The sequence below is a fragment of the Fragaria vesca genome, linkage group LG3 (genome assembly GCF_000184155.1).
Source record: "Fragaria vesca subsp. vesca linkage group LG3, FraVesHawaii_1.0, whole genome shotgun sequence".
Taxonomy (NCBI): Eukaryota; Viridiplantae; Streptophyta; class Magnoliopsida; order Rosales; family Rosaceae; genus Fragaria; species Fragaria vesca.
This window is the reverse complement of record NC_020493.1, coordinates 558,389-571,358: the sequence shown is the minus strand read 5'-3', so window position 1 is coordinate 571,358 and position 12,970 is coordinate 558,389. Positions and strand designations below refer to the sequence as shown.

Here is a 12,970-nt window from a genome sequence, read left to right as displayed (position 1 = left end):
CTATATATATATATATATATAAGCCTTGTTTTAGATATGAAAATTGAATCCTACAACGAAATCAATACCAATATTGTAAGTTAAGTTCTTCCTATTATTGAAATGGATAACACAACGAAGAAAAATTTCAGAAGCTCAAGGGGAGCACCCAATAACTTGTAGGATGCTCAATTACTCTTCACCTAAACTTTAAAACTCCTATGTCACCCTCTCGTGACATACAATTGCCTTCTACTTACGCATCTAATTCGTTCATGAAAATTTATAGAGGCCTGGTGTGGCGACCTTTTGCCCTGCCACAAAGAATGGCATTTCTTGGAATCGGTAATTCATCTCTCCATGAATGAGCAGGAGAGTATACTCTCAGATAGAACTGCTGTCCCAGGTACTGCCTTGCCCAATTTTGAGACCTCACATTCCACATTCCGACATTGTCCAATGCCACGGAGATTGCAGTCCATGACTTTGGATAAACCTGCACCCGAAACCCCAATCAAGTCAATAATTTGTCACATTACATCGAGTAATGCGAGAATGATCACATTATTACGTCACATTAGCCAATCACAGTAGTTGGAAGGCAAGGTTCAATGGTTTTAGTAAGTGCACTCATATTTTCTTACCTGAACAGTGGAGCGTGCAACTGTGTCTCTCAGATTGTAACGTGCTCTACTTGCTTGAGTCCATTGTCCTCCATCCATCCTGCATATTGTCAAATATTGAACACACTAAGACAAGTAACCATTATGGAACACAAAATGGACTGTATGATCTCTACTCTTACCCCAGTACAAAGAATGAATAGCCATCAATGTGCCATGACTGCACAGAGTCTTCCCAATTTTGGAAAACAATCTCTACAAATTCTCGGAAGTTGGCATGCATGACTGAGGTTTGCAAGTAGCCACCATTTCCTCCTGGAGGATTGGTAGAAATGCTTCCAAGGTTGAAAACTCCCGGAATGTTGAAGTGATCAGCGAGTTTCAAAGGAGTGTTTGGTGGAATATAAGAGACACCGTTGACAGCATACCTCTGCTTGCCATTGATCCAGGGTGCGGAGTTTGCAAGCATAATTGTCCTGGCTGGCTTGATCATTCCATAGTGGTATGAGCCTTGAGGATTTGGCCTAGGTCCACTAGCTGTCAGGTTCCATCTGGTTCAAAACAGCCATCAATATGATCAATGTAAGCAAATTTACATCATATCCTATAGAAATACGATATGAAAGGCTTAACCTGTACCTACATTTACCATGTTGAATATACTTTTAACAAACAATTTATTCACTTATTTTTAACTGTACAAGGCATGCACCAATATTTAGCTTTGGAACAAAGTTCAAGTACCGTATTGATCTTGCTTGGTTGAGGGACCAAGCAACCTGATTGGTAGGCCCCCAAGGGATAGGACCCGAAACTCCCTGGCGCGAATTGGTGTAGTGAAGAATGGCTGTGGTGGTGAGTATCTTGGTAGTGAAGCGTGAAGAAACGACAACGTAGTAGTCCTTAGCAGGCTGATCAGCTGTAACCAAGACAGAATAGGACTGCCCCAGATGGATGTCAAGTGCATCATACGTGTTCTGAAGTGTATGAGATCCTTCTACCTCCACCAATTTCATCTTATGCCCTTGAATTCTGAAGTTAAGGGATGTCGTAAGCCCTACATTTGATATCCTAAATCTATATGTCTTGCCTGCATAGAAGGCACACAGATTGAATTATGATCATTCATATATACCAAAATGTAGTTTATAAGTTCAAACATTAAGAGCTGTTTTTTAGGGTGGGATATAAAGTTGTTTTTTGGACACCTACCTGGTTCAACATTGAATGTGTATCCGTTCCATCCACGACCATTTATGAGAAGACCATCAGGCAAGGGAAGATTCTGACCACGCTCCAAAAAGTATCGTCTCAGTATCTAAAATTTGAAAATGAGACATTAGGAATATAAAAGAAGGGAGACAAAATAGTGTTTGAAGCATTGTATGTGACAAGGAAATCCTAAACAATCAGATGCTTACATAGTGATTAGTTTTGAACCAGTCACCAGCTAGTACAGTGTGGTCTCCAGCAGGATTAGGGAAAGGAACCGGAATCTTAGGCCGGCTCCAGATTCTGATGCCACCAAAGCCACCAGCAGCTTTGTGGAACAAAAATGAGGGGAAGTAGAAAAAGCTACCAATCTGATCCTTCACTTGGATATTGTAAGTGAAGTTCCTTCCTGGTAGAATTGGACAGTTTGTGCCAGGCATTCCATCCTGCCATGAATTCCTTCTCTGCTGTATACCATCCCTATATAACAACACACACAGAACATAAAACTTAGTTTGGACCTTGAATAAATCACTTCACCTCAAATGAGCTAACACTGAGTGAAGTTTCGGACGACAACATATGATGATGGACTCGAGCTGAATGTCAACATTGCTTTCAAGAAACCTAGTACAACTAGCTCTCTCATTACGTATCAAAAAAAAAAAAAAAATCTAGCTCTCTCATTAACACTCAAAATTTTCTTATCCAACACATTAAATGGAAGTCACCCTCACCTCTCTACACCTCTCTATACCTATCTGTCATGCTTGAATGTTGGTTTATTGATCATAAATTGTGAAGGTGAGTTCCTGTTGAAATTGAATCTAGATTTATTTGAAGTAGGGTGGGCTTTGGGGTGGCTTGTGGGGCTAAAACAGTAAATGCATTTCTATGAGTTACAATATTTATTTGCCTAAACTTAAATGTTGTATCTTTATTATTTAACAAAATCTAGATATGGACAGGAAGAGATCTAGCATGTGAAGAAGGATCAGATATCACATGGTAGAGAAATTATATGGGTGCATAAAATATATCATGCTATCATAAAACGCAGTTGCAGAAATATGATAATCTAATGGATTTTGATGTAGAGGCAATAGTTTTCTTTCTAGGTGATTAAGTTTGATAACTGAGATTTCACCATTAAACAACATTCTTTGATTCTTAGCAAAAACCAGATCTCATTGAATGTCTGTGACTTTGAAGATGACTTAACAAAACACAGCTGATAAAAGTCGCTAAAAACAACAAAGTTGCATTCTTTTTCAGTGTTGTTCTGCTCTCACAATATCAACATCATGAACATGCTCATATCATGCCAACTTACTCAACTAACCCCACATCACAAGTTTAATAGACACTTGAGCCATAGTTACTAGTATATATGTAAGGACATATTAGCCATTAGAAAACTTTTAAGAGGAAGGAAGAATTTTCTATATGAAAAGTTTTGAAGCAACAGATCTGGCTGAGGTGAACAAATTAGATATAAAAAAAAAAAAACAAAACTGTGTTCTTTAAACAAACGACAAGGAATAAGATAAGAACTGTAGCAACCCAGACTTAGCATTGAGAGAACAAGAGCACAAAGCAAGGAGAGCAGAAGCAGAGTAACTTACCAAGACAGAAGAAATGGTTCACTTAAGTAATTGAACACACTGATAACCAAATTCATATTTGTCACAGCATCAATTTGTGGCCCTGGAAATTGATTATTGATCAAGATCCCCTGCATCAGTTAATCACATTTTGTCAAGCAAAAATAAAGCAAACAGCGCTTTCCTTTTCGTCCCAAAACCAGTGAAGATTCTTCAAAGAAAGTAGCTTTATGAAAAAAGCACATACCTGTTGCTTAACACCAAGAGGATAAATGTCGCCGTAAGTGATTTTCCAGGTTAATAACTTATATGGGTCTTCACCATTAGCACCATGAACTAAAACCAGAACCAAAGCAATGCAAAAACAATAAATCCTACACTCTCTCATTTTCTTCGATCTACTTAGCTCAAAAATGGTTAAAGAATGTGTATAACAATGAATCCAAATGTAGTAGCTCAGATCTATACAAAGAAAAGGTAGAGAGAGATGGTCCTCCCTCACCAAATCTAACTAAGAATCTTGCTCAAAAGTGTTTCTAAGATAGAAATGTAGGTACTTCAGTGGAGCAGAGACTTCAGCTCTCCTATATGTAAGCAAGCAAGATAACAGTAGAAGATGTCTCTTGTGAGCTGTCATTGGATTCTCAGTACAGTGAGTGAGATCAAGTGGTGCATGTGAACTTTCACTGCCCAATCATAGACCATTGAATTCTAAGTAGGTCTAAAATGAAGTCTGGAATTTACCAAGTTACACAATTCACGTGACATTGGATTTGTATATAGTTTTTGTCCCTAAAGCCAATACTGACAAAAAGAAATTAGCTTTTATCATGTTTAGCAGAGATACTATTTCACTGAGATTGTTTTACAGTTTTACTCTGATTTGTTAAGTGAGCCTCTGTCACTGTTTAAGATAAAGATCCCAACTTGTAGACGAGTAAAATTAAAAGGGCCTCTCTGACAAATCAGATTTTAAAAGACAAATGCATTTGGTAGTTCTTCATTAAATATTTTGTTTGAAATTTCGCCACATCTGCTGTAGCATATGATTATATGCCTCAACTATGCTGACATTGGTGATACAATCTAGAACTAGAAATGGCTGTTTCTTGTTATTATTTTAAGGGAATTAACAAGAGTTAATGGACTTTGATCCTTATATTTAACAGAAATTGTATCATAGTAACCAACGACTAGCTGTTCTTGAACATAATGAGGTTCAATAGTCTCTGTATTGATCTTACTATAAGGAGTAAAAGGAGTGGTGAAGAAGACGTTATTGATCTGTTTCTGCAATGGCAAAGAAGAAAATGAAACTGAGCAGCCAAGGTCCTTATGTAAGTTGATATGTTTCCAAACAATATAGTGTACAACTCTTATCACTCTCTCCAATATTTATCAGAATTTGGGTGTTGATTTGCATAGGTTACACTAGACAATGGGTTGGTGAAGCTTACAGTTGTGAAACCTCAAGGATATATAACTGGCATTGCTTATGGAGGAATGGACAACCTTCTAGATCCCAAGTCCAATGAATCAAGTAGAGGGTAACTATCTTAAACTATGTTACGAAATTGTTTTTTCAATAAGATGATGGTGCTGACCATATGAACTGTGAAAATTACAGAAGCATAGAATCCCTCTTCATATATGGGCATGATATTGCACATAATCATTACTCCTAAAATATCAAGAAGTGTTAGTTTGATAAACATTATGCGTTCATTCCCTAACTATTTAACAATGATTGTCGAATATACATAGACTTTTTTACTTGACACACTCATCTGTATTAATGTGCAGATATTGGGACATCAACTGGAATTTGCCAGGAGGCCAAGACATATACGATTTGTATGGTTTTGCTCTACAAGATCAATTTTGATTAGTATTGCCTTGTACACTATGAATAAGCCAAATACTTTAAGTCAACATTTCAGACTGATCGATCCATTGTGAATTGCAGACTGAAAGGAGCTGAATATAGTGTTGTCCAAATGAACAAAGAATACTTAGAAGTTTCATTCAAGAACACTTATGATCCATCATCAGTTGGAGGCACTAATTTGCCTCTCAGCGTAGATATAAGGTTATACTTCAACATAAAACTTGATGTTCTCAGTTCTTTTGTTAAGGTTTTGTTATTGATTAAATGATTACTTTTTAGGTACATAGTAAGGGCTGGTGTTTCAGGCTTCTACTGCTATGGAATCTATGAGCGGCCATCTGGCTGTCCTGCTTTCGATATAGCTCAGACAAGACTGGTGTTTAAGCTGAGAAAAGACAAGTACGTGAATTCTTTATCTAGTTCCTAGCTAAGTTGAATGGTATCTTGTTGTGTTTGTATTGATAGTTCTTTGTTTAAACTTCTATCAGGTTTCATTACATGGCAATAACAGATGAGAAACAAAGGGTAATGCCTATGCCTGAGGATCTGCTTCCAGATAGAGGCAAGCAACTAATTGTACCAGAGTCAGTTTTGCTAGTAAATCCCATAAATCCAGATCTCAAAGGGGAGGTGTGTACATACCTGAAACCATTAAATTCCAACAATCAAGTGAATTATATTGATCTCTAAATCCTGCTATTTGCATGAGGCTGAATGCAGGTTGACGATAAGTACATGTATTCGATGGACAACAAAGACAGTGGAGTCCATGGATGGATAGGTTCTGGCCCCATTATCGGATTTTGGACCATCTTTCCGAGCCAGGAATTCAGAAATGGAGGACCTACAAAACAAAACCTCACAGTTCACACTGGTCCAACTTGCCTTGCAGTAAAAGCAATCACTCTTAAACTGTTTTACATAAACTTGATGGTATAAGAATCAGTTAAAGAATACTTCTATGTGGTGTAACAGATGTTTCAAGGAACACATTATCTTGGGTTAGATATGGTAGCTCAATTCGAAGAGGGGGAGACATGGAAGAAGGTTTTTGGACCCGTCTTTATACACCTTAACTCAATACCAGATGCAACAAAAGCCCACAAGTTATGGACAGATGCAAAGAAACAGGTACTGATTATTCACCTCCCCACTAGCAGAACTTTGCTGCTTAAGTTCAGCATTTGGCCATTTGCTTACTTGTTAATGTTGTACTTGGCTCATCCTAGAGGCTGTTTGAAGAGACACTGTGGCCTTATGATTTTGTCTCATCACCCGACTATGTTGCTGCCAAAGACCGCGGTTCAGTTTCTGGGAGATTGTTAGTACAGGACAGGTCAGTACTCTATCTAAGTTAATCAAACCACCTCTAATTATATGTGTACCACTCATATTGTTTGTATATATTGTCTACATGAATCCAGGTATGTTTCCGGTTCTCTCATTCCTGCTAAAAATGCATATATTGGTCTCTCGGTTGCAACTACTGCAGGATCATGGCAACTAGAAAGCAAGGTAGTTACTAACCAGATGGTGCTTTATATTTATAGGCTGATCTTCCACTTTTACACTTGATTTAGACAGTTGATATTAAATTTATGTGCAGGGCTATCAGTTTTGGGTACAAACAGATTCAAATGGAAACTTTACTATCAAGAATGTGATCCCTGGAGTATATGGACTTCATGGCTGGGTTCCTGGTTTCATGGGTGACTACCTTAACAATGACCAGATCACTATCTCTGAAGGTATTTGCCGCAAGCTTCAAATGAAACTATACAAAACACTATTACAAAAGGCAATGTTCCTAAAGTAGATAATGTATTTTTTCTTGAAATGCCTCAGGAAAACAAACAGAACTTGGAAATCTGACCTATGTTCCCCCGAGAGACGGACCAACATTATGGGAGATTGGCTTCCCTGATCGAACAGCCATAGGCGAATTTGTTCCTGATGTGAACCCAATGTATGTCAACAAGTTGTTCATCAACAGCCCCGAAAAGTAAGCAAATCTATCCCCTTCCCCATAATCAAACTACATTGATCAATCTTACAATTCCACAATGGGTTGTTCACATTACAGGTATAGACAATATGGCTTATGGGACAGATACACTGATATACACCCTGAACTCGACCAAATCTACACTATAGGAATCAGTAATACCAAAACAGACTGGTTCTTTGCTCATGTGGACAGGTCTATAGTTACTATCCTCCTTTATAACCAGAATGCTTTACTTCTAGTTTTACTTTGCTTTTCTTTTCAAACTTAAGAAAAAGTTTACCATTATAGGAGAGGGCCAGGAAATAAGTATGTACCAACAACATGGACAATCAAGTTCAATCTCAATTCAGTAACTACTGGCACTTACCAGCTGAGACTGTCCATTGCTTCAGCAACCCGCTCAGACCTTGAGGTACGGATAGCAAACAGCACAAGACTTCTCACCTGATACAATAAACAATAGAACTACAAAGTTTACTCGTTCCTACATGTTAATTTTGTGCTTGCAGGTCCATGTTAACCATATGGATACAGGGCACCTGGTGTTTCAAGAGTTGAACTTAGGAACAGATAACACAGTTTGTCGACACGGAGTCCATGGATTCTATTGTCTTTTCAGCGCCAACTTTCCCTCAACATTGCTGGTGAAGGGAGATAACTCCATTTTTCTCACACAGGCGAGGGGTGGCGATTCACTTTGTGGAGTTCTCTATGATTATCTAAGACTAGAAGCTCCTGCAACTGCAGAGAGCCCTAACAGCTTATACCCACCTATTGAGTATGTTCATAATACAGGTTGATTTGTCATTGCATCATTACGTTAAACAAAATTACTGTAATAAAAGAGGCACATTATCCTGTCCTTCATGTTTTATTTTCTGCTATTCAAGTTTTATATACATTTCATACCATTACCGATGTCAAATGCAAGATGAGGGGCAAATATCATTGAAAATAAGGGAAAAATGCTCATTTACTCAAAAATCTAATTATTCTTACAAAAAAGACAACATTACTTTTAACTTAATATCTTCTACCCAACCTCTCCGATCTACACTCTCTCATCTTCTTTCTCTGAAAACACACTCTCTCATCTTCCTTCTCTTTGTTGCCTTTTCTATTATTTTTGCAATAAATGGTTTTAAGTGACAATTTATCCGGGTCAATAAATTTAGGGGGTAGTAAACAATTTCTCAATATTTATTACCATTTAGTAAACCAAATTATTAGGGGTTAGTGTTTAATAACTATTATGTTCTGATATTTCTTTTTTTATTAAATTAAATTGGAATAAGTTTATTATTGGTGGTTAATAACTGATTATTATGGGTTAGTAACCAACTAATTTGGGGTCAATAACTGATTATTGAGGATCAGTAATTGATTATTGTGTTCTAGGATATTCTCTATGTGTGTCTTGGCCTTATGCCAATAGGATATGTAATTAGACTAGATCTATGTATTCATATCCTTACCATATTGGTATTATGTAATTCCTTATATAAAGGGCTCCTATCAATGAATAAGATGATGATTCTCTTGCTATCTCTTTGTCTTTACCATTAATCCTTCATCATATTGAAGATTAATAACTGATTATTGGGGGTCAGTAACCAAATTATTAGGGGTCAGTAACTGATTATTAGGAGTCAGTAACCAAGTTATTAGAGATCAGTAACTGATTCTTGGGAGTCAATAACCAAGTTACCGGTGACTAGAATCCGACGACCGGAGAAAATCTGAGTTATTAGGGGTCAGTAACTGACGACCAAATAAATTTCGACAACTATAACCGGAATCTAGCAGCCGGTGACCGAAGTCCAGTGAAGTTCCGGCCAAATATTCTCTCACTTCCACTTTCTCTCTCTATGTATGTTTAAAAGGTGAAGGTAAATAGTCTTAAAATAATATGATTTGTTAAGACTTTAGTTTAATAAAAAGATATTACCTTATATTAAAATGGGCTCATGAAAAATATTATTATTAAAATAAGAAATAAGAGATTTAAATTAATACTAAATGGACATTTTCTCTTGAAAATATGCAAGGCATTCCCATAACAAGATCGCAGAGACTAAACAAAATACTAACCATTCAGTTTGGCAGTTGCATAAGTGCACTGTTTCATCCACGAAACTTCATACGTACAAAATGTGAAACCAACAGTCACCTTCTATATTCAAAAACCATGCAAAGCAAGCACGGAAGGACTGCCAATCTGCCGCAAAAGAAAAAAAAACATGAATACGAGGATAAACTCTATGTTCACACTTCACCAAACTGCTATTACTGGCCACAGATTGTCAAAAGCAAGCCATAATGATCGCTAGGCAAAACAGGGAGCTCCAGCTTCTTAATCTCCCCTTTCACTTTCTTTTCCTTGATATATGAGAGACCTGGTATTGCTTTCGTCCCGATCATTTCAATTTTGCTCACCCTGAAATCTTGCAGACAGCAACAGAATCGATCTAGTCGCTTCCGCAGTGACCTGTTACCCGTCAACATCTGGTTGGACTTGGTATCATACGTAAATCCATCTTCCCCTGGATGTAACTTTGCCCAAGCATCAATCCAGTTGTCAGGTAATGGAACTGGACCATCCAACTTGTCATCCCAGTTCATGTCACCGCAAAAGATCACATTTGGGTTTTTCTTTAAGAAGTTGAGGGCCTCCTTTGCCTGATCTACACGTTCCTTGCTGTACATCTGATCCCATTTTGGAGGGCCTGGGCAAGGGCTCTCAAGATGGCTACTGGCAACAACAAGATGTTTGTTCCCCTGCACTTCTACTTCAGCGACACAGAGTTCTCTCCCCATCGCAGAGTATGAAAATGGTATACAGCTGAAGGCTTTCACTTGCAATTTGCTTAACTACATAAGTGCATATTGATTCATTTGTCAGATGATCTGATGTTTACTATGATATGCAAACAACTCATGAAATCAGCAGAAGGCGATCAAACAACAAAGAAACAACAAGATAACCAAGATACTCATAGAAAAGTATATACTCTTGGCATGTGAAAACAAAAGGGAAATCAAAGTTTCACCTGCATGCAAAAGTAAGGCTGTGAAATCTCCATCTGATTTGGAATTGAGCATTGATACATTTTCCACCAGTTAGATTGTCGAAAGATGTCGTATATATCAGGGGTAACCTCCTGCACAACAAAGATCAGGTAGCAGAAAAATGTAGTAAAGAAGGCTATATATAATTGGCTTTCCATCAGAGAGGGAAAGGAAAACCTGAAAGCAAATGACATCTGGGCAATGCTGCAGGACAAGGTCACCAATAGCTTTCATTCTCTTGTGCATTTCTAGGTCTTCTCGGAACCAAACATTGTACGTCAAAACCTTCAGTGTATTCGAACCCATTCCAGAAGACCCCGAACTAGTGCTCTCTGCAAATATCAAACATATTCATAGTGAGAAATCCAATGAGCTTCACAGAAGACATGCAAGGAAAAACTCAGACCAAAGTAGCTTCTAAATCCAAAACAGGCAAGTACAACTCTAATAAAGAAGCTATACAGTTGAAAATAAGTCCAGCCAAATGATGACTTCTGAATTCACCCAAAATTGTTACTAATGGTCTCATGTTAAGTTGTTAACACACCTAGACACAGAGTTATAATGATTAATCAAATACAACTTTACTTGATGGAAATACATTTCTTTTCACTCCTAGCAAGTTCTCAACTTCCAGAGACCTTTGTTCAAAGAACAAATGGTGAACATGGCAATATAATATACTAATTCACTTGGGTATTCATATGCAAAAACCTCTCCATATATACAAAACTGATACATGAATGATGAATCACTGAAATCCTTCAGACTTATTCAACTGGGAATTCTGAAAGATTTAACTGATGACTCATAATACATTGAACATTATGACATAATACAATCAAAAGGCCATAACCTGAAATTGCATTTGTTACATAAATAAGCCTTTTGTTGTATTGTGGACAGTAATTAGAAGAATTTGGTTGTTATAGCTGCCTCACCCATACAGAAAAAAGTCACAAGTTTGCCATTGACCCAATAGAAAAAATTTCACACTTCTACCAATCAGAGCAGGAAACACATCAAAGCCCATGACACCCAGATTTAACATTCGAAACCAACCTGGTACAGTAACCTTATTATCAGTCACCTTGACTCCTCGAAACAAACTGTATTTGGCATCATCCTTTGCAGACTCAACTGAATTAGTGCTCTCTGCAAACATTAAACATGTTCATATTTAGATACCAAACATGATCACATAGAGTATATTCAGTAAAACTTGAAAGTAAAAACTCTACAATAGCATCTGTTATTTCCGAGAGAGGCATAACTAGTACAACTATAGAATAGCAGTCAAACTGATTGCAGCCAAATCATGACTTCTGAATACACCTAAAGTTGTCTACAATGTGTAGAACCTAAACACAGTCTTCAGATTATCAATCAAAACATGCACATTACTTGATGTAAACATATTCAGTTCTGTTTTGACTATAGTAATCTTTACCTTAGATATCACACTTCTCAACTACCACAGACCTATACTCAAAGAACAAATGGTCAACATCACTACCGGAGTAACTGGAAATTTGGAATGGCCATTATAATAAACTACCATTCCACCTGTTCATAAATCTACCCCAACATAAGCTGCAGAAACCTCCATGTGCAGTAGCAAAGCTCACATCTTTAATAAAATACTACCAACCCAGTAAAGACAAAGTTCACATCTAACATTCACAGCTTCACCAAATCATAACAGGAAATACAAATCAAACCCAACAAAACCTAGAAAATTACAGACTAAACAAATCAAAACCAACCTGAAACATTAGTCTTCTTCTGATCAGACACCTTGACTCCTCCAAAACCATACAATGCAGCAGAATCCTTAGCAACCTGAACTGGGTCTTTGAACAAACACACAACCCAACAAAAAAGTTAGCATCTTTATCACACTAGCACAAAAACAAATCAAAACCCAGATAAAAAACCAACCTTTCTCAGCAACCTCAACTGGGTCTTGAACCCTCCTCCCCTTAAACCCATTGAAACCCCCAAAACCCTCATCTTCATCAACCCTCTTCCTCTTACACCTCTGCAATGGCAAGAACACAGACCCCACCTGATCATCAACATCATCACTCAGATCCTCGAAACTCGAGATGGGTGCTCTGGTGTCACAGACCTCACAGGTGGAGCGTTTATAAGGGTTCAAGAAAGTGCAAGCCTTGCAGGCCCATTTAGGAGCAGAGGAGGAAGATGAAGATGGGGATTGGGGTGGTGAAGATAGGCAGATTTGGCAGTTGGGTTTGGGAAATGAGGAGGGTTTGGGGTTGAGGAAGGTGCACTTTTGGCATTCCCAGGACATTTTGGGAAGAAGTGGTGGAAAGTAGGAGGAGGGTTTGGGTTTAGGGTTTATGGGGTTGTGGTGGGAAAGGAGATGAAGGATTGGGAAAGATAGTTGGGGTGTTATAGAGTGGAAGAGTTTTGTAGTGATCAACAGCATTGTGGAGGGTCTTTTAGTTTAGGAATATAAAGGGAAGAGAGGCCCAGTTTTGAAAAGTGAGCGCTTTGTTTGTGCAGAAGAGGATTCTGATGAAGACCTCTGTTTTGTTAGGTCTATGTTGTAACTTTAAGTATA

The 12,970-nt window shown here is 37.8% G+C and overlaps 3 protein-coding genes across 3 annotated transcripts; 1 reads left to right on the top strand and 2 right to left on the bottom strand.

Moving 5' to 3' along the window:
- Positions 1-73: 73 nt before the first annotated feature.
- LOC101297617 (L-ascorbate oxidase homolog) lies at positions 74-3,943 on the bottom strand. Its single transcript, XM_004293256.1, has 8 exons — positions 3,666-3,943; positions 3,440-3,549; positions 2,024-2,294; positions 1,815-1,920; positions 1,347-1,692; positions 785-1,153; positions 624-702; positions 74-475 (listed from the first exon to the last, which is right to left on the bottom strand). The coding sequence occupies exons 1-8, from the start codon at positions 3,804-3,806 to the stop codon at positions 263-265; spliced, it is 1,635 nt and encodes a 544-aa protein (XP_004293304.1). The 5' UTR covers positions 3,807-3,943; the 3' UTR covers positions 74-262.
- Positions 3,944-4,713: 770 nt separating this feature from the next.
- LOC101299072 (probable rhamnogalacturonate lyase B-like) lies at positions 4,714-8,114 on the top strand. The gene is made up of 15 exons (XM_004295228.1): positions 4,714-4,755; positions 4,844-4,965; positions 5,222-5,272; positions 5,385-5,507; positions 5,586-5,705; positions 5,795-5,936; positions 6,027-6,197; positions 6,282-6,437; positions 6,536-6,642; positions 6,731-6,821; positions 6,913-7,054; positions 7,152-7,308; positions 7,390-7,506; positions 7,606-7,726; positions 7,824-8,114. The coding sequence occupies exons 1-15, from the start codon at positions 4,714-4,716 to the stop codon at positions 8,112-8,114; spliced, it is 1,953 nt and encodes a 650-aa protein (XP_004295276.1).
- A 1,431-nt stretch (positions 8,115-9,545) lies between these two features.
- On the bottom strand, positions 9,546-12,908 carry LOC101297326. The gene is made up of 6 exons (XM_004293255.1): positions 12,325-12,908; positions 12,150-12,236; positions 11,446-11,538; positions 10,561-10,715; positions 10,365-10,475; positions 9,546-10,185 (listed from the first exon to the last, which is right to left on the bottom strand). Exons 1-6 carry the CDS (start codon positions 12,833-12,835, stop codon positions 9,601-9,603), a joined length of 1,542 nt encoding a protein of 513 aa, XP_004293303.1. The 5' UTR covers positions 12,836-12,908; the 3' UTR covers positions 9,546-9,600.
- Between the last annotated feature and the right edge of the window lie 62 nt (positions 12,909-12,970).